We start from the raw sequence: 26,106 nt of genomic DNA, 5'->3' as shown, positions 1-26,106 counted from the left end.
TCCCACTCCCCTTCATCCTCTGAGAACAGCTGTTCTGTGTTCAAGTCTGTTAGTCTTACGGTCGGGTCAATGCATAGGACCGTGTAATTGTAATTGTAATGGGTTACTTATAGTAAGTGTCATTCCTGGTGCAATTTCTTTGTGTCCTGCCGGTCTGAACAAAAACTGTATGGCCAATACCTCGTCTTTCATTCTGGGTACCCACCCTAGCAATACTTGTACCCCATAAAGGAGTATCTCTGGGTGATACGGTGACCCACGCAGGGCGCTGCATGCACAAAATGCTTGTATGATTGCTGAGACAGCTCATAGAAAATGCCAGGTGTCGAGCATGCAATGCCCTTCACAGAGAATGAAAATGTCATGTTTAATTTACTCATTAGGTCTCTCCCTAATATGTTGATGGGAGTTTCTTTCGAATACAACAGGGGCACTACTATTTGCTGTGTGCCTCCTGTAAGTGGAAAGTCTTCTGTGATAGCAACGGTGACAACAGCCACAGAAACTCCCTGTGTGTCCATTACTTTGTCTGACAAGGGAATAATGGTTACAGGTGATTTTAACGAATTTAAAAATAAAGAATGCATTTTTAACGAATACAAAAGAACGAAAAAATATTGAATTTCTTTTTATGGGGCAGGGGGCCTCCTTGCTCCATCCCCCCTATTTTCCCATCCTTAAAACCCTACCCCAAACCCTCCCCACCAGTTTTAACCCCTTACCTCACCCCCACATATATTGGTTTTTAAAAATGTGGTATTCTTTCCTTTTTTCTTGATTTGTTAAAATGTCATTCTTTATTTTCTATTAATTATAATTGCTGGATAAATACCCTCCTTAATGCAGGATTTGGTTGCTCCCGTGTGGAGCACAAATTAGATTTTTGTCCAATCTTCACTGCTACATCGCGTTCCTCTTCAGGGTCTTCAGTTACCGAAAGGATTGGGCACACTCATGCCATCTGTGGTTTGGCCTATTGGGCATGTGGGCCTTGTCCTGGAAACGGGAGGTTTACCTCCAATTACGGACACTCCTGTGTAGTGTGGTACTGTGTTCTGTGGCAACAGTGTGCTGTCACTGTGTGTGTATATTTGTGTTTCAGCCTGTAAGGCATTCTGTGATTCTGTTGCTTGCTGCTGTGTGTTTGTCTGTGGTGACTGAGCAATTTGAGGTCCTGCCAGCTGCACTGTCTGCGTGACCGGCACCTCCTGTGGTTGCACCTGTTGCTGCATGGGGTGTGTCTGCTGCTGCATGGGTGGCATCTGTTGCTGCATGGGTGGCATATATACCTGGGACCCCCTCGTCCTCCCTGGCCTTACTGCAGCTATCCTGCATGTGGGCACATCCGTGCAAAGTGTCCCCTCTGCCCACATATAAAACAGATTTTTCAAATAGGTCCCCGCTCCTCTGTATCTATACCCCGTCACTCTCTGTGAGTATCCTCTGCCCTGCTGATAATATCCCATCTATGGGTAATACCCCCTTTATTGATAATACCCTGGTTGTTGATACACACCCCCTGTGGGAACTACCCTCCCTGATGCTGCAACGCACCTCCTTGTTGTAGATATACACCTCCCTTTGGCATGCCCTCCATCACGGGAAACCCCCCTTGTTGGGTGGGTGCTACTTCAAGCTGCCCTGTGGCAATGTCTGCAAGTACAGCCCCTTCCATGGATATCTTTGCTAGTTTATTTTACACCAATTTTGCCCCTGCCTTTACCGTATTATCTACCGTGTCTTTCTCTTTTACCCGTTTCCTTTCACAAATAATGTACAATGTGGGTCTGTATCTCTGGCCACCGCTTTGCCTCAATCCCAAGCACCTTCTCTAGGGATCATTGCACATCCATGAGGAGACCCTTGAGCAGTATGTGATAGGATTTTGGTATGTTCACTTCTCGGGATTGCCGTGTCGCTAACATTCACATCTCCTGTATCTTTTTTATAATGTTCTGCAGGGCCATCATCTGGTTTCAAAATGGCTTGCATGTCTAATTTTTCTGGGTACATAGTCCTCTATACTTTCCATACGTGTGTGTGGCAGTTATTAAAGGGTGCACCATCATGAAAGTTACTACTAAATTTAACTCCGTCGTATCCTGCCTGTAATTATATTTTGTCCCGCTGCTTGCCCAATATGGCTGCGAATAGGCTCTTCATATCACTGATTGCCACGGTAGTACCTGCTGTCTTTTTCAGGAGTATTTATCCATTTGCCTGTCCCTGCCATGAGGGATGGCAAGCTATACATCAAATTGTCTCTGTCCATGCTCTGCTATAGTATGTACTGTTCTCCTCCCCTTCAGCAAAAGGGCAGCTGCGTCCATGGTGCTGGGGCAGCCTGCCATTGGCAGTGCTAGCTACTACCATTCTTCCCGTCCTATTCCCGGGTGTCTGGGACCAATCCCTGCTAGTTTCCCATTCTTTCTCCCTTCCTTTCTGCTTTTCTCTCTCTCTCTCTGCCTCTCCAACTCCTTCTTTCACCTTCCTTTCTCTCTGTCCTTGTCCCATTCCCCTTCGTTCTACATTCTCCCTTTCTAAACCCCTGCTCCTCCATTTTCATCAATATCCTCGCAGTCCACTTCGGAACCCCCATAAACCTTTTCCTCCTCCTCTGGGATCCTTTTGTCTAATTTACACATTCTTTCCAGACGTTAAGACACTCGACGTTCCCACTGACCCTCACTCCTCCTTTTTGCAGACCGTTCTTTGTCTCATCCTCTGCTACCTTCAACTCAGTTTCTAACTGCCATCACACGCTTTTTTCTATGTCAGCTAAGTACTTACTTGCTGCTGTTTTCTCAGTGGTTGTGGTCCTAGCCTCTGGCTTGTCCTTGGCTATTTCTGTCTTGTCCCTACTCAGGGATACGCGTTGTGGGTTCGTACACCCCGCTGCAGGTTTCAGCGACAGGTATATGAATATGGAGAGGGCGATGTTGTGGGACATACCTCTGTGCCACTGCCTTTCACCACCTCTTTGGGGGTGTTCCTTTTTTTCATCCTCACACAGCTTCAATCGGCCTAAGACGTTTTGTGTGCTCTACAGTTTGGTGCTTTTATATGTTGGCAATAAATATGAAAACATGTTTTCTATGGTAAGGCTATCAAATGGTCCTTCTCCTGGCCATTCTCTGAAACACTGCCCTGCTGTGTCCTGCACCCATGGGAAATAATATTTTAATATTTTATCCCTATATTGGTGCAATTTGGTACACAGATGGTCCAGGGGTGTGTCCATAATCCCAATCAACCCCATTGTTCTCCTGTTTGTCCACTCCAAGTCACTTACCCAGTCGAGAGTGCCTCCCTCCTGCTCTCATGCAATTATCATCCCTCCCAATTTACCAAAATAAGTGCCAATGAAAATTGCTTCACTTGTACAAGTCTCCAAGTTGTTAATAAAAAATAACATTACATCCAACCTCATCTGCTCAGTCAACACCCTCTCCTTACAAACACACACTACACATCCCTCTTACCTCATACCCGCTCCATCGCTCTGCGCATCCACACCTTCAACCAAATCTCAATCACCCAAAACAAAACTCAGTAGCCCTCTCCAGAAGCCTACACAATTCGAATTACCCACTACTCTACCTTATTATACAACTACCTGGCCCCTCCTGCTCGGGCTACCAAACTACTTAAACAATTACTAAGCACTACTATTAACAGCTACAATCTCATGCCACCCCTTCCACCTCAAACAGCACAATACACCACAATATTTCTAATCTAGTACGCACGCTCCTCGTCAATCAATAATCTCTTACCCCATTCCCCATAATAAAAGAAAAATGACGCAAATATGCAATCACCTGCACTATGCACCACACTATCTAATGGAAGTCTGCCACCATCTATGCACTCATCTATTCTATTATAGATATGAGCGCCACACACCCTCTCACTATCGGAGGGGTGGAACTAATATCTACAAATACTATGAGTTATCGTCCTCCCCCCATGTAGGATGCATCAGATACACCATTAAAAAAACTGCTGTGTTCGTGCATGCACAGCGTTGTGCGTTTATGCAAGGGAACCCTCACGTGTGCCAGAGATCTGAGTCTTCTCGATGCTGAGTCTTCCCCCACGGGCCTGCACCTCCCTCTGAGCGCAGGTGGTGTTCGGGACCAGGCAGACCTTTGCGTACTGTGCGTCTGCAAGGCCTCCTCATTAGTGCACATCGAACTGGTTGAAGCCCGCCTGCCCTGCTCCCCCAGGACTGCAGCAAGAATAACCTAAGCTCACTGAGTAAACTGCGGATCTCGCTGGGGCCTCCACAATGTACCAGGGGACCTCTGCCAAAAGGTAATCCCAAGAAAGAAAAAGTAATCCAAAAAAGGAGCGTTCACCAAGCAAGAAGTAATGCAGATGTATTGGACCTACACAGCTGGGAAACTATGGTTCAGACAGCCCTGTGGAACTGAACTAAATAAAATGAGCTTGATGCCACCTACTGCGGCTATACTTTTTATACACAAATTACAAAATTAGCATATAATATTTTTGGGGCAGATCACCGGATCTGATGGGTGTAACTACGTCAGACCACTATATACTAGACTTGACCCTTATTGGCTAAAACATTTCTTGGATCAAAATCACATTAACACCCCTCGTGACGTCACAAACCTTCCGACACCACCCCGCAATTATGTGATTGTGCTGGTCCATCAAAAATACTTGTTTGCTATTGGGTGGCACTGCTGAATTTACACATGGAGAAACTGCTGCATAATGAGTGGGCATGACATCTTCAGATGGCAAGGGGCGAGACATTCTCACTGAGTCTGACCAATGATGTGCGCCGCGGACATCGGCAAGGACACTTTACAATGTTGCACCCCACCCCAGGGACATCAAAACCTCTCTCCTCTGATTGGCCCCCTTTTGTGCGCCTCACAACCCCTAGCCCATTTCTTTGGACCCCCAGCTTCCTTCTCACACCTTGCTGTCAAAGGTACTCTGCAAAAACTGTGTACACTGAAAAACCTGTGCCACACCGTGGCTGGATTTTAATTAACTATTTGATTTCTATTTCTCTGCCAATTCTTCTCAGACACCCAGGTGCCCAGCTCCGTGGCCTCGAAAGTATCCCTTAGAGCCACTGCGTTCTCCTGGGAAACCTTAGTCTTACAACTGACCATTGCTGTCACAAAAGCCTGCAGTCCTTTATTATGAGCTGTTTCCAAAAATGCATTCCTAACCTGGGCCTAGGAAACATGGCTTCCCTAATGTCCGCAAATTGGTCAAACAGCCCCACACCCCCTACCATACTAACCCATAAAACACCTTGCACCCCTACACCTTATGCCCACGCTTCCGAGCATGTGTTTTAACAAACGTATGCTATACTACCTCTGTCCTGTGCAGTGACATCACCACTCCCAATGTCAACTACCACATCACTCTTTACATCACACTGTTATTTGCATAACTGGTACATACTCCCCCCTTGGCAGCGTTGGCCCTGGACGCTTAGAACAGCATCATCAGCGTGAGGACGTCATCACATTACTGCGCAGTCCACACTTTACCTTTGAAAATAAACACTTGATCTGTTGCCATGTGGTTTATTTTCAAGATAAAAACATATAGAGAACAATGGTAAAATATGAATTGAAAGATGGTGAATGATGTGTACATTAGGCGTGTTACCAGTATGTACTATCAGTACTACCTGGTAGTATGACGTCGTTCGTGTGCTCCCTATTCTTCTATGCTGTGTACTCAGTCACCTTTGACGAATTGTGTTCCTGTCCAACATCTTTCTAATATTTGGGTTATTGCAATGCTAACACCGATATACGTTAGATATGTCTCTATCATTGTTCTTTGTGTGTTGCTGTTATGCATCATCTAATTGAGCTATTGTGGAGTTACCTTTGTATAAACAGGTCTACATTATTGATGATCTCAAAAATGTGAAATCTCCAATAGGGTTAGAATCATTACTCATATTGTTTGTACAACTTTCATGTGCTTGATTATCATATTGTGCCATCACTATCTTTATTTATTTGTTTTTTATTTGATTTAATTGATTTAACAATTTTTACAAAAAAATGATAAAATCCATCAGAGGCCTTTTCCGCCCCAATATTCCTTTTTGTATGAGAGTGATGACAAGCAGAAGGAAAGAGGGTTTCAGGAAAAAAAGCAGAAGAAGAAGAAAGCAGACAGGTCAGAAGTGACTGATGGAGTGGCTGCTTCCTAGATATGGTAGTCCTTGTGGCCCGGGCCTTCCCGGTTTCCTCTGTCAGATTGCTCCAAGTCAATATTTTTAAAGAAGGTTGTTACACCAATCATGCAGCGATTATCATCACCGCTTGACAGCACCTTCCACCAATCGCCTTCTGTTAATGTTGTAAAGGCTGCCATGATTCTAGCTAAGGATGTAGTTCTGGCTCGTTGTGTCCCTTCACAAACAAGTAGGAGGTGTCTGCTTGTTTCTACTTGGTCACCTTTGTTACAGGTTCTACACTTGTCCGTTGATGAGTTATTTCTTATAAAGAGTATTTCAGTTGTCTTGAATTGGTTTTGGCGAATTCTCAAAAAGAGCCGACTTCGGGTCTTGTCCGGAAACCTTTCCAAATGACTTCTTGTATCGTTTAATTTCATAGGTGATGTGGGGAACTGCTTGGTCAGGCTGTACTTTTTGTCATTCTCGCCCATAGATATCCAGTCTAGCTCAAAAAGTTTCTTGGTCACCTTGTCTGGGTTTGTTAGGAGTTGATCTACAGAAGCTTCAAGCCCTTTCATTAGTCTGATATTTTGGTTCTTCCAATCAGTCCATGCTTGAATGTTGTTGTCCTACATTTGTTTATTAATGAAGTTCAATGCTTTTGGTTTAATGTCTAGGAGAAGTTTGCGGTACATCATCGACGTGTTTCTCTCTCTGATGGCTTTAAATGACGAGAGACATAATTCACGTCTAATAAGTGGCATGGGCGTAGGATTTGCCAATCCCAGTACTCACCTCCAAAAATAACTCTTGTGTTTGACCGTAAGACTGTCCGGAAGGAAGAGCATGGCCTCTTTCCCGTACAGGATTGCTGTCACCACCTTTGATTTATAGAAATTAATTGCCACAACAAGATTTTTTATCAACTACCCTCGCTTGTGTGGTTAAAGATTACATTTTTAACCATAGCGCGTCCTGCATTGCTCTCTCAGCGGGGCTGTTGCTCAGCGTGACTCCCAAATATTGGAAGGCGTTAACAATTTCTTGTTTCTGGCCTTCTACAAACCAGCTCGGCTTGTTTTGTTTCTTGCTTGATGATATTTCCCATGTCATCACCTTGGTTTTCGCTATGTTCATTTGGAGGTGGCTGTTCTTCAAGTACGTAGCCAGATTTGTCAACTGCCTCTGTAGGCCGATTGGTGTCAAATCCAGCTAAATGATGTCATCTGCATAGAGAAGATGCAATACCATTACTCCTCCGATCTTTGGGGGAAAGCATTTAACGTCGGCCTAAGTGTCTGAGTAAACCGCGAAATAGGCGTTGTATAGTGCGGAGGCTAAAGGGCAGGGGCAGCCCTGTTTAACTTCCCTCATTGTACTGATTTCTTCAGACAGAAGGCCTGCTTGCCCAAGCCAGACCGTCATCGTTGTTTCTCGGTATATGGCATTGATTGGTGCTAGTACTGGATCAGGCCAATTCATAAATTCCATATTTTGCCATAACAAGTGTCTATTGACCTGGTCTAAGGCTTGGACCAGGTCAATGGAAGCCGTGTGAACTGGTTGGCACTCTGAAGGGCCTTGGCTTTGATTATGCTAAGCGTCAGTATGTTCGTGGTGGTACCTGCGTTCTTAACAAAGCCCAATTGGAAAGGGTCACTCCTGTTTTCCAGTTTCAGCCAAGTTCGAAAGGCTTCCAGTGCAAAGCCCCCAAAGATTTTCCCAATGACATCCAGGAGTGAAATGGGATGATAGTGACCAGGGTCCTCTCTGTCTCCTCGCTTGAAGATGGGGAGGACTACAGCCATTCGCCATGAATCAGGTATATTTTGTTCTTGATTACAATTCTTGAATATTTTACTGATAATGGATGCTTATAATTCCGGACTTAATTTTAAGTCACTATTTTGAGATTTCATCTGGGCCCGGGGCCCTCGAGGTGTTCAATTTCTTGATTTTGAGAAGGATCTCTTCTTCACTGTGTGGAATGTTCCAAGTGGGGGCATCCCCAGTTCTTTGTGCACCCCCGCACGCATATTCCCGCACCTTTCATTGTAGACTGGGCCATACAATTTCGAAAAGTGGGTCACCCACCTAGTTTCACCTACGCTGTTAGGAAGTGCATTGTTAGTGGAAGACGTTGCTCCTTTTATAAGAGACCAAAATTCTTTGGTTTTCTTCCCGCATAATGTTTTCAACATTATTTCCGAGTCCATTTGATATAGATGACATCTTTTTTGTAATATCCAGGACTTGTATTCTGTTTGCGCTTTGTTCCATCTAGTCTTGTTCGCTGGAGTGCCCGATGTTACTGCCAGTCTTTTTATTTTTCTCAATATACGTCTCCTTGCTACATCTTCGCAGATGTAGGCGTGTTGATGACTGGGGTGCGTGTTTTTAATCTTCCCTTTTGTCATACATTTTTGTAGGAGTGGGTTATAGTTCAGAGCACCCTCCCCACTTTCCCAGATGCTTGTTTTTTTGTTACACATTGCGGTATAATTTTTTGTGATTTGTTTAATAGAGTTCTCCGTAAGCTTAAGGCGATTACCCCTCTCGTTCACTTCTAGTTCGTGAACGAGGCATTGCTTTGGTTTTTGACAAGTAACCCATCTTGTATGTAGCAGGGAGTGATCGCTATGTAGAGTTTTTTCTACTGTAAATTTAGTTGTCAGCCCTAGGAGTTCCTTTGACACATACTTGTGGTCAATAGTGCCAGTTTGATTGCCCCTTTGCCAAGTCAGGATCTCAGAGTTTGCTTTTGATCTAAGCCAGTGTAGGTTGTGAAGGTCTCTTGCCACTAGAGTTTTTTCCAAGATCCTTCCCCTTTCCCAAATTGGTGCAGAATTGCTTAAATGGGGTCTTTGGTTTCCAATCTCTGGACAAATGGTGTTTAAATCTCTGGTTATTATTGTATAGTTGTACCAGTAATTTATAATTGCTTCATTTAAGATGTTGTTCAGGGATTCTAAGTAAACGTTGTCAGAAATGGCTTCCGGATTCCAGTAAGTGCTCATCAAGAATATTCTCTCTTCCTTTTCCACAAATGATGATGGATCTAGGTGTTTCCAGGTGAGTATGAAAGTCTGGAATAGATAGGTTGAGTGGAGCTGTTCCAACACCTCCAGACCACTACCGGAGCGTACTGCTGTTAGTAGTCCCGCTGACGGACGACCGGCCAGTCCCTTTTTAGCGTGTGTGTTAAATGTCATGTACCCGTCCATCTCTGGTTTCTTTAGCAGCCATGTCTCCTGGAGACCAAGGATATCCATCGGCCTAAATTGACGTAGCTGTTAAGTGGCCAAAGCCTCTGGTATTCCATGAGTCCATATAGATGCAATTTTTCGGACTTGTCAGTGGCGCCCAAAGTTTTAATTTGGAGACGTCCCAGGAGACCTGCTCCTTCCTATCTGGTTACTCATTTTTCTGACTTAAATGCAGTGCAGAAGATTTCCATGTCCAATTGGCGGGTGAGTTTTTAGTGTTGTCTTTTTTACAGGACGCTGACTGGTTCTTTTCTTTGTCCATACGAGCCAGTCTGTCCAGACTGATTTTCTTGTTCTTGGCTAAGCCCTCTGTTTGTCGGTCTACATTTCGCTCTGCCCTCGGGTTGTCATCCTCTAAGTCTGTTGCGGCATTCTTTTTATGTACTCTGGAGTTACTCTGTGGGTAATGCGACCAATGAGCTTGAGTTGGTTCCTGTTCTTCACTGGACCTGCATCTTGCTGTTCTTTCATTTAGTTTGCCAAATGTTCCTTGCGTTCTCGTTCTTCCTTAGCAGAGTCTGGTCTATGAATATTAGCGTCTCTTGGTGTTCTCTCTAAGTCTTTGGAATTTCGTTTCACCTTGTCTTTCGATGGATCTGTGGATTGATCAATTTTTATCATATCATATGCCAAAATTGTGAGCCTTTCTGCTCCTTTCTGCCGCATGTCTCTGATTACTTGTGACCTGATGTGTAAATAGGGCCTGTCCTTCCGTCCAGTGTCGCTGGGGTCTACTATCCATAAGTCATGACTCTGTGTGTCGCGTAGCCTCGGTATCTGTTTGAATAAGTTTATGATGGTTTTCCTGTTTAGAGTTATTTTTTATCGTTACCCCCATAATTGCGTTCTGGTCAGAAAATGCATGTACTTTTTTATTTTGGGTGCTGAGGTCTTTCTTTGTTCCATCCTTCGTGGAGAGGGTTCTGTAAATGTGTTCTTTAATGTTCGTCGACATATCAGTGGCGATTCTCTAATTAAACCTTTCTTGGTCTTGTATTTAGGGGAGGCAAAGACCGTGGTCATTTGGTGTTTGTGTAGTTTCGTAGATACTCCTCTTTCACCTGAGTCGTGCTTGTCAGTCGTTTTGTTCCCTCTGTGAACTCCCATTTTGCTTATCTTTTCCTTTTGATTTACTTGCTTGGTTTGCAGCGGGGACTCTGGGGAATAATCCCGCTCCGTGATTCGGGTCTTCTTCCGCAGCTCGGTCCACAGGTTCGTTAGATTTAAGGTCGCTGCTTTTCTTCAACTGTGTATATACTCCACTCCGGTGTGTCTTCTATTTAATTTATTGAGTCGTCCGCTGGTTGGCTGCAGTTGTTCGTTGTTTTCTTCTGAATCACGGCCTTGTCTATTTCTTTTAAGGCTTTTTTCTTTATTAACTTCCGACCTTCAGTACCCTACCGTTGGAAGGGGTAAATTGTTTATCTCGAAGGGACTTCGTATGATTGAATATGGCAAATGTGAAAACGTTAGATTTTCCCACTTCTTTTTTTTAATTGTTTTTGTTGGTCAGTAGTTTCAAACCTTTGTCTGGTACCAACTTTGGTAGGTCGGGCAGCTGTTCCCTTTGTGTTTGTGTGCCAATTTCCACTGATTGCTTCTTACTCTCTGTGTCGTTATCTTTTAGTGGTGGCACATTGTTCTTCGTTATGTTTTCTTGTTTAGCTAATATATAGCCTTCCATGTAAGTTAATTTTGTGAGCACCAGTGCTATCAGCGAGGTCTGGTCCCTCACTGTATCTTTCAGTGTCTCAGAGAGTTTGCTGAATGGCGCTAGAGCTATGGTTATGGTAGACACGATGGACATTAGGTCCGTTTTTTTTGTGGTGTTTATTTTTGCACAGCTGATGTGACCTCGCTTAGTCTTCTGTTAGATACTGGTGTATTGGGCATGGTTGCCGATTTCGCCAAGAGCTTCGTGTTGCTTTTGTTCCATTTTGTAGGAGTTTGGTCTTTGTTTTCGTCGTTAGTTTTCCTTTTGTCTGTTTGTGTCTCCACAGACAGTTTTTTTTGCAAAGGCCGCCCCAGTGAAAACCATATGATTTGGGCACCAATTGAAGCGATATGTTTCAAGGCGGACAATCTACTCCTCTCCAGACTGTTAGCGGGGCTTTATTCCGCTCTTGGCAATATTCCAACCTCTTTGGGTTTTGGGATCAAGTAATTTGTCCTTGGATTTTGAGGTTTGATGGTCTGCTCTTTATAATTCTCACTCTGTGAAGTTCGATGAACTCTATGCGCAATAGCAGATATTTGTTTCCCACTTGCTGCCTTCGGTTGATTCAGAGAGTTGTTGAAGTGCCATCTAATAGGCGTTGAACTAGATTCCTTAGTATAGCCGGGGCTTTCACGCTATCTTTGGACGGTTCTGTGGTCCATTCCCCAAATTGGAGGGCACTTTATAGAAATGTCTTCTAATCCTTGGATTTTAGTTGGATCAGTTAAACCAAAGAGTTTATTCATGCAATCCATTTTGCCAAGTTTGTGAGTGCAGTTTTATAAAGAGCTGTTTTTAGTCCTTTAAGTTTCCTTGTACTTATTTTTGCAGCTTTTCTAACAGGGTTTTTGTTTGGTTTAGATCCTGGTTTGTTGTTGTAGCCCATATTTTCCTTCAGGTTTAACTTTTTCTCAATTGTCTGGTGTTTCGTGCTTAGGTCCAGGTCTTCCATATTCCCCTCTTGAATTGGAGATTGTGAGACGTTCTTATCCGTCCCTTTCTGCGTATGCTGTTCGCCTTCTACTTCATTTGGTGTTGAATTCATCTCCCCATATCCTGTTTTAGGAGTGCTATGTATAGGTTGTTGCATGTCACCAATCAGAGGCAGAGCTGCCGTACCGTCAGCTTCCTCTGTACTTGTGCCTTGTATTGGAGCGTCATAGTCGTTTCTAGGGTTTTTGAATCTGATTTGATAATCCCTCACCTATGGTGAGAGTTCCTGGTTAGTAATCGAGTGTATCTCCACTATAACCGACTTCTCCACCATATGCGAGGGGGTCCCTTCTGCTCTCGCCTCGGGCGGCTGTCTGCACTCTGGTTGAGATTCGATTCTGGTCTGCTCTTTGACGAGCCCAGGACGGGCCTCCCCCAACGGCTCGCGGCCCTGGGGCCCTGTTCCCTCACAGGGCGAATCTGACTCCAGATGTATAGTGGGGCTGGGAGATCCTGTAGTAGAGAGGCATTGTCTAGCACAACCTCCCCCATTCCGTGTGTCAACCCCGGCATCCCTCACTTGATCGTAGACCGATGATAGAGAGGGTGAGATGGCCGTTAGCTGTTGCTTTTCTAGACTTGCCCCCTTGGTTATTTCAACTTGCAGGGTATATGTCTCTTATTGAGCCGCTCTGAGGCATTGTTCTAGGTACGGCTCCCCCCCAATCCCTCTGCTTCTGAATTATTCACTTGAGCCATTTGCAGAGAGTTTTTTTATGGGGGATTTAGAAACCGGGTTTGTGCTGGTCATTTCAGGGGTGCCCATTTTAATTTACTTTGAAGCGGCTCCTCTAATCATCGGAGCACATGCTTCTGAGGCACCACGCTCTTAGCCAGTGTCTCCCCTGGAGTATGTAACAATGTGTCCACCCGGGAGCCCCGGCAGCAGTCTTACTTTCCGCGGCTTGAGTTTGTCCTGTTGCTGGCGGTCCCGACTCCGGTCCCAACTCTCCCCCAGCAGGCGGAGCACCTGGGCCCAATCCATTTGCCTCCACTGGAGCCGCTAGTGCCGTTGGAGCCTCTGGTGCCGAAGTCGAAGATGTCAAGGGTACTGAAAAACCATTTAGGGTGCATTCTTGAGCTGGGCATTGCGAGTCCTCCATTTTCGGTTCTTCACTGTAGGGCAAGGCGCAGGGGAAGAGCTTTTCCACGTACCGCGCTGTCTCGCGCAGTCTGCGTTGTCTGCCCACTCAGCTGCTGCACTCCGCGGCCACCTGTAACTTTTGAAGTCTAACCAGCTGACTTCATCACAATAGAGCTTGTGGAAAGACTGCTCGGGCCAGGTCTGCGTTGTCTGCCCACTCAGCTGCCGCACTCCGCCACAGGTCAGTAATTATTTTAAAGAAGTTTAACTAGGAATCATTATTAACTGTGACAATCATGTACGTTATCAACATAGTGTGCAAAAAATATTTGTGCTCATAATGAAAGCCACTGATCATTACCGGTGTGCTCAACCTATGAAACAATTCCAATTGCAATACTCATGCATCCCTCCTGGGATCAGTGAATTTAGAGACTCTATCCAATAACTTTGTCTTTGTTTAAGAAGTGTGTTCATGGCTGTTCCTCCTGGTGTTTTCTTCATCACTTCCAAAAGGTGAAAATGCATCTGCAAATTCTGCTGTCGCAATTCTAAGAAATGGCGTACAACTGATGATTTCATATTTTGTATTCATAGATTTGACCGATGTTCACTCCATTTTAGCTTTCCTTGTTGAATGGACCACGTAATGCGTTCCACATAGGCACCTCTCTACATAATATCAGAGGATCACCTGTGGAAAAATTCTTCAATCTTATTTTTGTTCCTGTATTTAGGCGCAAACTCACATTGCCTTTGTGACATACCCACAATTTACACATTGAAGACATGGTAACGTCCCTGTTCTGTTGGTGTTTTTTCTCTTTCCTGATGTTATCATTTTGGATTAATAGATCTTTCACACTATTGCTCCTTGGACTAATGCTTATTGACAATGTTCTTGATTTTGTGCAAAGAGGAAGCCCATTTCAAGATGTCCGCAATGCTTGCTGTTAACGCTGAGGGTTGTTTTTCTGCCCTCTTAACCACAGGAGTTTAAGCGAGATCTGTACCAGCACAAAGTGGAACTAGAAAGCCTCCGGCACCAGGTGGGCTCCTCGGGCACAGAGCAGCGAGGTGCCGGGTCTCAGCTCGATAATTTCAGAAGACGCTGGCAGCAGCTGGAAGAGGAAGTGGTCGACCGACAGGTAGGATAATGTTATGGAGAGTGAGAATCTGTGTCTCCACAGATCCATGCATGTATTAAATAAGTAATTAGCTTGGGTGGGGTCCTAAATCACATGGCATAAGAAAGCCATTGATAACAAACTGGCTTTGTTAAGTAGGCAGTTATTCCCATCTCCTGCTCCTGCCTTGCCTCATTGTCCGGATGTTGGGAGAATAGGCAGTTTCTCCTTCACTCCCATTGCCTTCCATTCATTCTATCCCTGTAGAGATGTTCCTGGCTTTCCACGCTGCTTTGTCAGCATGTTGGGCTGCCCGTGTGCTCATCCGCTGTTAAAGGGCTGACTGAGGCAGCAGAATGCTAATGTTGTGCTTGCATGACCTAAACCACAAACCACACAAGGTTTTTAGTATGGCATGAGAACATCAGGGGGGGGTCTACCAAGACCCCTTTACCGGGAACTGTCTCCTCCTTTATTTAATGTTGGATAGGTGTGTGGCCTGGTATCCATCAGCCCTCCAACACCCCCCCCACACCCCTCCATCCAGGGACCATAAAGCTGTCCCTTGCCCTAAACTGGCTGTAGCAGTGTGAAGCAAGTGCCCACAGCAGTCCTCACCCCTGCTGCCAGCACAGATTGGGAGAAATTGAGTAGCATTAAATGGACATTGAGCATGTTACGTAACTAAATCTTTGGAAGAGTGAAACAATGAGTTACCCATTGATTCAAATCAATGACATGGTTGCGTGTGATCATTTGGCGCCACGTTGCAGCATTTAGTGATGGAAAAGTGTGCAACAATTTGGTGAAAAATGTAAGGTAATTGTGGAACTAACCAGCGAGGAGATCAGGAGAGACCTACTCCTTGCAGCTGTCAACCTTGAGGATTCATGTTTCAGAAGTTCAAATGGGTTTTCCCTGGTTTCTCATGGAGGCGGAGGGAGGGTGTATACCTGGCCTGCCAGTTGGAATCTCATATGCAGTGATTTGTGGCACCCACAGTAGTGGCTAGTGGAGAGTCAAACCTGGATTCCTGTGACTCTTGTAAAGGTAAGGGCCTGAGCTTCTGGCTTTATCTGGTAGAGGGCCAAGCCAGGGGTTTCTGTTGGTATCTGATGCGCAGTGATTTCTGGCACCCTCAGTAGTGGCTAGTGGAGAGTCAAGCCTGGATTTGTGTGACTCTTGTAAATTAAGGGCTGGGGCTTCAAGCTTTATCTGGTACTACCCTCAAGCAGATTCTAACCGCACTCCTAGTACTGGCATCCTTCTAGACAGCTCACAGGTTAGGAATTGGTCTCTGGCATAGCGCAAGTATGCACTTTACAGGTTCAAATGAAGGGAGGGCTGGCTCAGCACTTCATCCTGCTCGGTGCAAACAGCTAATATCACAGTGCTTAGAAGTATGAGAACTCCTTCATGAAACGCTATATCTACACTGATATGCTTCTTGGTAGTGTCTCTTGGGGAGCCGTATCTTGATTCCTGGTTATCTGGTGTGGTGTTCAACCTCGGCTCCTGTTTAGTAGCTGATAGAGCAGTGTCCGGCCTGGTATCCTGGTTCCTTTTCACTGGGACCCTGGATGTTGATAATTTGTGGGCCAGTCTACGTGCCCCTTAAGCGTGCCTAGAAGCCGAGTGCTGCAGAGATCACTGGCCCCTAGTTGGAAGGACAGCTTTTCTCGTCCGTCTTCTGCTTCTTGCTAAGGGTTCTGCATTGACTTCACAGCACCAGTTGGAGATGGCGCTTTTGGGCCTGGGCCAGTTCCAGAACCAGTTGGAGGAGCTGCTCCAGTGGCTCTCCCACACGGCCGAGCAGCTTCAGGGACAGGGACCGGTCGGCGTGGATCTGCAGAGCTGCGAGATCGAGCTGGCGAAGCACAAGGTAAGAAATTAGACCGCAAGCAAGGAGACCGCATGAAGGAACTTCCGTAAGATGGGTGTATGGTGCTTCTCTGTTGGAATTTCCATGGCTATGTTTCAGCTAACGTCACAATGTTTTCAGCCAACACTTTGCTTCCGTTACCCTTCACCCCCCAATCTCTGTGGCAATGGGCAGTCATTGTGTATATGTATAGTGAGGGTGTGAAGTGCTACAGTAGGGAGTGGGGAAGTGGCAAGGTATAGTGAGGGTGTGAAGTGCTACAGTAGGGAGTGGGGAAGTGGTACGGTATAGTGAGGGTGTGAAGTGCTACAGTAGGGAGTGGGGAAGTGGCAAGGTATAGTGAGGGTGTGAAGTGCTACAGTAGGGAGTGGGGAAGTGGCAAAGTATAGTGAGGGTGTGAAGTGCTACAGTAGGGAGTGGGGAAGTGGCAAGGTATAGTGAGGGTGTGAAGTGCTACAGTAGGGAGTGGGGAAGTGGCAAGGTATAGTGAGGGTGTGAAGTGCTACAGTAGGGAGTGGGGAAGTGGCAAAGTATAGTGAGGGTGTGAAGTGCTACAGTAGGGAGTGGGGAAGTGGTAAGGTATAGTGAGGGTGTGAAGTGCTACAGTAGGGAGTGGGGAAGTGGCAAGGTATAGTGAGGGTGTGAAGTGCTACAGTAGGGAGTGTGAAGTGCTACAGTAGGGAGTGGGGAAGTGGCAAGGTATAGTGAGGGTGTGAAGTGCTACAGTAGGGAGTGGGGAAGTGGTAGAGTATAGTGAGGGTGTGAAGTGCTACAGTAGGGAGTGGGGAAGTGGTAAGGTATAGTGAGGGTGTGAAGTGCTACAGTAGGGAGTGGGGAAGTGGTAAGGTATAGTGAGGGTGTGAAGTGCTACAGTAGGGAGTGGGGAAGTGGCAAAGTATAGTGAGGGTGTGAAGTGCTACAGTAGGGAGTGGGGAAGTGGTAAGGTATAGTGAGGGTGTGAAGTGCTACAGTAGGGAGTGGGGAAGTGGCAAGGTATAGTGAGGGTGTGAAGTGCTACAGTAGGGAGTGGGGAAGTGGCAAAGTATAGTGAGGGTGTGAAGTGCTACAGTAGGGAGTGGGGAAGTGGCAAGGTATAGTGAGGGTGTGAAGTGCTACAGTAGGGAGTGGGGAAGTGGCAAGGTATAGTGAGGGTGTGAAGTGCTACAGTAGGGAGTGGGGAAGTGGCAAGGTATAGTGAGGGTGTGAAGTGCTACAGTAGGGAGTGGGGAAGTGGCAAGGTATAGTGAGGGTGTGAAGTGCTACAGTAGGGAGTGGGGAAGTGGCAAGGTATAGTGAGGGTGTGAAGTGCTACAGTAGGGAGTGGGGAAGTGGCAAGGTATAGTGAGGGTGTGAAGTGCTACAGTAGGGAGTGGGGAAGTGGCAAGGTATAGTGAGGGTGTGAAGTGCTACAGTAGGGAGTGGGGAAGTGGCAAGGTATAGTGAGGGTGTGAAGTGCTACAGTAGGGAGTGGGGAAGTGGCAAGGTATAGTGAGGGTGTGAAGTGCTACAGTAGGGAGTGGGGAAGTGGCAAGGTATAGTGAGGGTGTGAAGTGCTACAGTAGGGAGTGGGGAAGTGGCAAGGTATAGTGAGGGTGTGAAGTGCTACAGTAGGGAGTGGGGAAGTGGCAAGGTATAGTGAGGGTGTGAAGTGCTACAGTAGGGAGTGGGGAAGTGGCAAGGTATAGTGAGGGTGTGAAGTGCTACAGTAGGGAGTGGGGAAGTGGCAAGGTATAGTGAGGGTGTGAAGTGCTACAGTAGGGAGTGGGGAAGTGGCAAGGTATAGTGAGGGTGTGAAGTGCTACAGTAGGGAGTGGGGAAGTGGCAAGGTATAGTGAGGGTGTGAAGTGCTACAGTAGGGAGTGGGGAAGTGGCAAGGTATAGTGAGGGTGTGAAGTGCTACAGTAGGGAGTGGGGAAGTGGCAAGGTATAGTGAGGGTGTGAAGTGCTACAGTAGGGAGTGGGGAAGAGGTAGAGTATAGTGAGGGTGTGAAGTGCTACAGTAGGGAGTGGGGAAGTGGCAAGGTATAGTGAGGGTGTGAAGTGCTACAGTAGGGAGTGGGGAAGTGGCAAGGTATAGTGAGGGTGTGAAGTGCTACAGTAGGGAGTGGGGAAGTGGCAGGGTATAGTGAGGGTGTGAAGTGCTACAGTAGGGAGTGGGGAAGTGGCAAGGTATAGTGAGGGTGTGAAGTGCTACAGTAGGGAGTGGGGAAGTGGTAGAGTATAGTCAGGTTGTACCACATAACATGTGTCTGAAATCTCTGGCTGGGAACTTGCCATCACTGTGGAGTAATGGAATGGACTGGACTGTATTTTACCGATTGAGATTGGTGTATCGACATCTGTAGTGTTTTAGGTCTATGCATGTCCTGGGGTTGTTCTGAATTCCAGGTGTTGAGATAGCACGCAGGACTGGGTGGTGGCAGGTGTTCTGAATTCCAGGTGTTGAGATAGCACGCAGGACTGGGTGGTGGCAGGTGTTCATTATAGTGATCTGTTAATGAGTAAAACCTGGGGAGATGTAGACAAGGCATGGTATTTCCCAGGGCAGCGGGTGTGGCCTGACTGGGTGCTGAATTTACAATGGCTTCCTAGTTGGGTCGGTTGGTCACTGAACTATCAGAGTTTCACCTGAAAATCAATGTCGAGCTGCCACATTCCACTCAAAATATTTCACAATGGACAGTGTCGCGAAGGCTGCAGGGTCAGCGTGCCTTCTCGGTCGATGTTACAGTGTTACTGTTTATCTGGCAGGTGTTGCGAAATGATGTCATGTCCCACGCGCGGACACTGGAGTCCGTGAATGAAGTTGGCCAGGGCCTGCTGCAGTCTAGCCTTGGTGATAATGCGGAAACCCTACAGTCCAGCCTCCTGCAGCTGAACCAGCGGTGGGAATTTCTACACAGCGAGACAGAGCGTAGACAGATGGAACTTGAAAACAACCTTGGCCAGGTAAATGAACTGGGCCAAACTGATGTCAGGAGGGGTTTAGATGGGACTAGCAAAATCTACTAGCCCACTCGCATTGGCAAGGAGATTTTATGAAGGGTGAGTACCATGTGCATGGTAATCAACCTTGCTGGTGAGTATGGGAATGTCTGAAACTTTTATTTGACATTTACTGCAAACAAGCTCTGTTTGATGTGTGGTTATGGTGACATGCACCATTTTACAGATACCATGGTAAATATTTTGTCACCCATCACCATGGAGCGGGTGCATTTCTTTTGGGTCGAGTATGTAAACTGAGGAACTTGCCCTGCGGGTTTAGTGGTATTTTTAAGCATTTGCCAGGCCTGTTGGCCTAGTAGAGATTCAGACTTGGCTTCAGGTGTTGGTACCAGCACTCTAACATGTAAGGTCCTTTTGGTCTTTCTAGGTGCAGGATGTAACGCTTGATTTCACTGATCTCGTGCAGTGGTTGGAGAATGTGGAAATCAGGCTCTCGGTCTCCAAACCGGCCTGGAGTCACCCCGAAACCACCAAGGAGAAGCTCTCTGCCCACCTGGTAAGGTGCAAGATGGCAATTATTCTTGTTTTGTACATGCAGTAGGGGCGACATTTGGATCTCCAAGGTAACAAGAGCAGTGCTTATCTGTGATCTTGAGAAAGCATTGTGAAAATAATTTAAAGAGCCCAGAATGTCCCTTACTGGCAGTTATAGAGGAGACCTTTTTCTGACCTGTGCAATCAAGATCTTGGAAGACCAGCTCTGCTTTTTCAAGCTTTCATTTGCCTTTTTAATCCAATTTCTAAAAATAATTTCTTTGTTCAACTGTTTGTCTTCTACAGTCTAAACTGGTCTTTTTTGTACTGGTAATGAGTCTTTTTTCCAGTTTCCCTCTCCACAAACCTTTTTCCTTCACTTTCCTTAGAGTAAAATGTCTTCTCTTTTTGAGAGGTGCACTACATGCAGTGGTAAACATTTCAAGAAAGACAAATGTTTGTATTGGTTGTCTTCCCAGCAACCACACTGTGAGAAATGTCAAATGTCTCTAAGGGTGCCCGGTAGACGCCTTAAGGACAAGGAGGGAACTAGGTTGAGGAAGCTGATGGCTTCAAATGAGGCAGCTTCAATCACATCATCAAGGTCGAAGCCCCACAAAAGGTTGCATAGAAGATGCATTTGTATTGATATCTGTTGAACTTCCAGCTGTATCAATCCTTTGCTACGTTTGCAGAGTGTAGGTACATGATTTTCCTTAATGACAAAAAGCATCTAGTTTGCACTTATCATTTTGGGTCTCTCTATTGGTTGGATCAGCTAGGCCATGTATAGCATTTGAATTTAAACAGATTCTCAAGCCCGGAAGACAAATGTTACCCAGTCATAGTCTTTCTGGCGCTTGTATCTGTTTTGAATCCCATGCGCACAAGGATAAGGTATGTACTATGATGGAAACAAATGCATTAAGTGAGTAATCCTAGAGAATTAAGCTGCAGGGGTCACGCATGTTCTTAGAAATTCATACACAAGGAAAATAAACTTTCGAGGGGCATTGTGGCTCATTGTACACATAGGGTTACAATAGTGATAGGATCACCCCTGTCCATGCCTGCTTTTACTTTGTGGAAAAAGAACTTGTCCCAGATGGTGAAATATTCTGACAGACCTTTGATTAATGAGGAGTTATTTCTGAGCATCTCTCCTGCCTTGGATTGGGGATTCAGTGAGGGTGGTTCTGCACCCCCACCCAGGGCCAGCCTTTGCTTTGGCAGTGCCCGGGCTGAGTCAACAAAATGTGGCAACCCCTCGCCACCTAGTCCCTGCAGGGGTGGGTTGAGGTTCCACATTTTGTGTTGCTCTGCTAAATAGAGCGCTGCTGCAAAACCTGCCGCTGTGCTGAAGTCCTAGTGACGGAGCAGTAGAGGCGGCAGAGCAGGGGCCCACATCTGGGCAGATGCTCCTGATGCCCAGGAAAACCAGCATCCCGCACAAACAAAATTATGAATGGAAGGCTTGAGCCCTTAACTGGTTCTGCCCCTAATCTTTCGGCTCGCTCCAGTGGGCATTATCCCTCAGTGAAGCTGGGGTTTTCATGATGTATACCGATCCGCTTGGAATATATTCCCAAAGTGCTTGATGGGAATCACAAAACAGCAAATGCATTAATGTTAAAGGCCTGCACGGTTACACACTCGTATCTAGGCTTGCACGCCTTTCCCGCAGCATTTCACAGGAGAGTCCACCGAGCTGAAAGAGACCCTGAAGATCGCGTGCTGAGAGACATGCGACCAGGTTGGGTTTGCTGCGAATGTGAGATCTTACACATTCAAGAATGATAACGAGGCCTGACTCATTTCCTGGGGGGCGAGGGGGATGGGGGCAGGCAAGCGCACGCAATGCATCATGGGCACAGGTAATATGCAAGGAGGAAACACTAGAAATCGACAGCAGAGTTTTAAAGACCCATCAGAATAGAAGTCAGGAATGACCGTACCCCCTTCTAGGGTTACCCCAGGTCCTTATTAGGAAGTAATAATACCTAATAAAGATAACTGAAGATCTGTTAATTCGTTTTATAGAGTTCATTGAGAGGGCTCCTTATCTCTGAGAATAATGGCAGGGCGGTAGCAGGTTAAGCGCGCTTCCATGCCCGGAGCAGATACCCTTTTGAGGTGCATCATGACGGATGGCTACATCTTCACACTCTTCTTCTTGCCTCTCCCAGGAGCTGTGCAAGGAAATGGAATCCAAGCAGCCCGCGTACAACGGCGTTAGGGACCGCCTCCAGCGGCTTCTGGCGACCGGCCCCACCCCGCGGAGCTCCAACACCGAGCACAGCCTCCGGATCCTGGAGCAGAAGTGGGAGACGGTGCACAGCAAGATCCAGGATAGGAAGGTCAGTATCTGTTGAGCCAGGTAGGCTGATGGTGCCCATGTGACTCTGAATGATGTGGGTGGGGGGGGGGACAAGATCATTCCTGTGTGGCACGCAAGTAAAATGATCTAAAATGCATACCTATCCCACCCTTACATCTCTCCCACCCTACGATCGCTCCCACCCTAAGATCGCTCCCACCCCGCTCCCACCCTTGGATCGCTCCCTGCAGTGAAGTAAAGCCCCAGACTATCCACCGCCAGCAGCAGCAGTAGTCGTCGCTGCTGTCTGTAGGTGAAACCTATGCCTTCCTGCTCTGCCAAAGCGGATGGTGCAGTAGAGATCCCAGAAGCACAGGGGTGCACGGGTGCTCCCATTGATCTGACATTGCCAGGTCATCTTCTTTCTGGTCCTCCCATGACAGGGAGGGAGAGGGAATCCTGAATTCTTTTCAGGTGTGAGAAATAATAGTAGAATGAGGAGAGAGCAAGGAATTGTGGGATCATTAATGTCATAAAATGGTGAGGCCACATGTCCATGGCACAGATGTATTTGGGGTGCCCTATTTGTATCATTTAGATTTTTATAACTTCATAAAAATAGCAGATCTCCAGGTCTCCTCTCCGAACTGGATTTTGTGGATTGGTGCGGGACTCGCTACGTAGAACCTTTAAATCAGGGTTGTCTAACTCCAGGCCAAGAGGGCTAGAATCCTGATGGGTTTTCAGGATATCCCTCATTAATATTCATGAGGAAAAATGTGCATACATTTAGAATCGTTGTATGCAAATGTATCATGAATATTAATGAGGGGTCGAACCCCAGCATGGATCTGACCCTCGAAGCCTGGAGTAGGAAGTGGTGTCATTTGTTCCCACCCCGAAGTGAGATCACGGGAAGCGATGGAACAACCTTTCACCCCTTGACAAAACAGACAGTGGCATCACATAGCAGTGTTCCTAAGTACACTACGCAAAATATGATAACGATATCACTGCAATGTGATAAACAGCTCATACAAGAATGGATCACCATATGTATCGTTAATAGGCTGGGAGGATAGCGGAGGGGCAACGCGTGTGTCTTAGAAGCAAGACAATGCATACCAACACAGGTTCGAATCCCGGGCTCGCACTTAGAAACATGTCTCCTTTATTAAGCGCGTTATAAAAGAACAATTATATAATTATAATATCAGTGTGTATAGGCCCATATTACCAAATGACTGTAAAGGAAGGTAGATGTCCAAGGCCAAATGATAATGATGTGTTCTTATATAACACTTACGCATAAGCGCTTTATATAGACCAAATATACATACAATATCACCCAACCTGTGTTGGTACTCATTTATCGACCTCCGAAGGATGACAGGCTGAGTTGAGGTGTATAAGAACCCTGTTTTTTTTAATAAACCTGAACAAGAAAGCCAAGACTCACATGGCGCTGGCCACAGCCCAGGAGCTTACATTAAAAAAATAGAAAAACAACTTTTGTGTTTTAGGGGTAGCAAGGGAGACCTCTGGGGTTACAGCGGCGACCCCTGGTGACCCCTAAATGATGTCACTGGTCCCTAGTGAACTGCGTTGGTTTCTGTCCTTTATTGAGGGTCACCTTCTAGTAGTGCAGTGGGGGTGCCCCTAGTGAACTGCGTTGGTTTCTGTCCTTTAGTGAGGGTCACCTTCTAGTAGTGCAGTGGGGGTGCCCCTAGTGAACTGTTGGTTTCTGTCCTTTAGTGAGGGTCACCTTCTAGTAGTGCAGTGGGGGTGCCCCTAGTGAACTGCGTTGGTTTCTGTCCTTTAGTGAGGGTCACCTTCTAGTAGTGCAGTGGGGGTGTCCCTAGTGAACTGCGTTGGTTTCCGTTCTTCAGTGACGGTCACCTTCTAGCAGTTCCATGTTTTTTCGAAACTGTTTTAATAAAAAAGACTCATCAACCCAATGCCCCCTACACTATTATGTACTCCCTATTTCCCCCACCCCATATCCCCTAAATACCCTTACCCACCCGAATTTCGCCTTACCCACCCATATAGCCCCTTACCCACTCCTATAGCCCCTTACCCACCCCTTTTGCACCTTACCGACCCGTATATCCCTGTACCCACCCCATCTACCCTTACCCACACCTATATTCTTTTAACCACCTATATATCCTTTTAGCCTCCCCATAGCCCCTTACCCACCTCTATAGCCCCTTACCCACCTCTATAGCCCCTTACCCACCCGTATAGCCCCTTACCCACCCGTATATCCCCTTACCCACCCGTATATCCCCTTACCCACCCGTATATCCCCTTACCCTCCCGTATATCCCCTTACCCACCCCTATATTCCCTTACCCACCACCCTATATTTTTCAATTACTTTTTTCGTTGAAAAAATGTTCTGCAAAAAAGTCATAAAAATATACTGGTGGTGTAACAACATTGTGCCGTATCCCGTCTTTGCAAGCAGGATTGTTTGCATTGCTGTTGTGTTGGAAATTTGGACCGAGAGCATGGAAGGCCCTTACTTCTAATCATAGATAATAAGATGACGTCCAAGCTCCAGACTTGGCTTCTCGTGCAAACCTGCACATGTATACGTAAAGCCTCCAGGCCTGTGATGCCGGACCCTGTCTGTGATGGGCACAGGAGCACATTGGGCTTTGATGGACACATGGATCAGTGCGGTGGACGGCATGTGTGTGGCTGTACAATGCTTCTGTGCATCCCAACACATCACCCTGCAGTTGTGCAGGTCGAGCAGGTTGTGCATGAGACTGTTGTCCCCGAGTTCAGTGAGTTCATTGAATTGTCAGTGACTGGTTGTGTGAGAATTGTACAAGTTGGCGTGATTGGACAACACCGTTTCTAGCTTTTCACAACGAGAACACTGAGCATTAGAGGCAAAATGCCCACCATGTTTAGGTTTGGTCAATCTGATTACAGAAAGAGCAAGTCAGTCACTCTGGTGGCATATGCTTGAGATGAGGCTAGACTGGTTTTGAGAGTTTATAAGGTGCGGGGTGTCTGGTCTTAGGATCCAGACCTTGTTAAGTGAATGTGTCCCTTGCGAAGACATCTAAAGATGCATTGGATCAGAGTAGGAATTGATGCATGCTGGGAAAGGAAAGACCAAGGTCGGTCTAAGTTACAAACATAGAAAAGAGCTGAAGGAGGATGACTGACGGTGCAGGGTGAGGAAAAGAGGGCCTTTGCCAGAGCCATACAGTACACACAACCAGAATTACCCTTCCAGAAATAGGAAGAGTTCCAGAGGAGAAATGAACCCACTGTCCCAAAGGAATGGCTTATTCAGTTGGTGGGTTGTGGCATTGAGATGTGTCGGGTGGACATGAAATTACAGGGGACTTCAGCTCACCCATTCCACCGTTCATTGCTTTCCCTAAATCTTCATTAAATTCACCTCACATTTCTTTTCTCACCGCCCGCCCATTAGCTTTAATCGCAGTACCATTCACCTGCATTACATGTCAGGTCAGTGCTTAGTGGGGGTCCCCTGTTCAATACGCAGAGCTTGTTCTTCTCCCAGCACTCCCTATTGGATAACTTCTGTCATCATCTCTGTAGCCAATCCCTCTTGTTCTCCACTCACTCAAGCTTGCATCACAAAGTGTGGGTTTAACTCCTTCTGTCTATTCATCATGTCTTGAACATAGTCTTTCTTTCATTTCTATATAATGCGGGACATGCCCTCATTCGCACCGCACCCCTCTGCATGATGGGTGTCTATTATGTACAATCCGTTCTGTAACTTTTCTGTTTCTGCCCTAGCCCTCGCAGACCTAGTTGACATGCAGACACCTCTGCACCTTCAAATCAATGCAATGTCTTCTATTGGGATGGGAGACATCTCACCCTTCTGTCCACCTCACTGCCCAGAAGCAGTCACATAATTGTCCCTTTAAATTGTTCTCCACCATAATTCCTTTGATTGGTCAATTTCTGGCCGCTTACGTGCCACTCACTATCCCCCTGTTTCAGGTTGCGTCCATTGTGACTTCCCCCGTTGATCGCTCATAG

At 46.3% G+C, this 26,106-nt stretch overlaps 1 protein-coding gene across 2 annotated transcripts in view; it reads left to right on the top strand.

Annotated features, from left to right (window-relative positions):
* Positions 1 to 26,106, top strand: part of LOC138498038 (microtubule-actin cross-linking factor 1, isoforms 6/7-like) — a 530,795-nt gene that overhangs the window by 318,882 nt on the left and 185,807 nt on the right. For both annotated transcript variants that reach the window (XM_069621876.1, XM_069621877.1), the window contains exons 18-22: positions 14,246 to 14,401; positions 16,107 to 16,262; positions 19,014 to 19,211; positions 19,639 to 19,767; positions 21,932 to 22,102. In XM_069621876.1, the coding sequence (XP_069477977.1) occupies positions 14,246 to 14,401; positions 16,107 to 16,262; positions 19,014 to 19,211; positions 19,639 to 19,767; positions 21,932 to 22,102 (810 nt within the window). The remainder of the gene's footprint in view (positions 1 to 14,245; positions 14,402 to 16,106; positions 16,263 to 19,013; positions 19,212 to 19,638; positions 19,768 to 21,931; positions 22,103 to 26,106) is intronic.

Source organism: Ambystoma mexicanum, chromosome 5q (genome assembly GCF_040938575.1).
Source record: "Ambystoma mexicanum isolate Mex_15411 chromosome 5q, UKY_AmexF1_1, whole genome shotgun sequence".
Classification (NCBI taxonomy): Eukaryota; Metazoa; Chordata; class Amphibia; order Caudata; family Ambystomatidae; genus Ambystoma; species Ambystoma mexicanum.
Note: the sequence above shows the minus strand (reverse complement) of the source record. Positions and strands in the feature narration are given on the sequence as shown.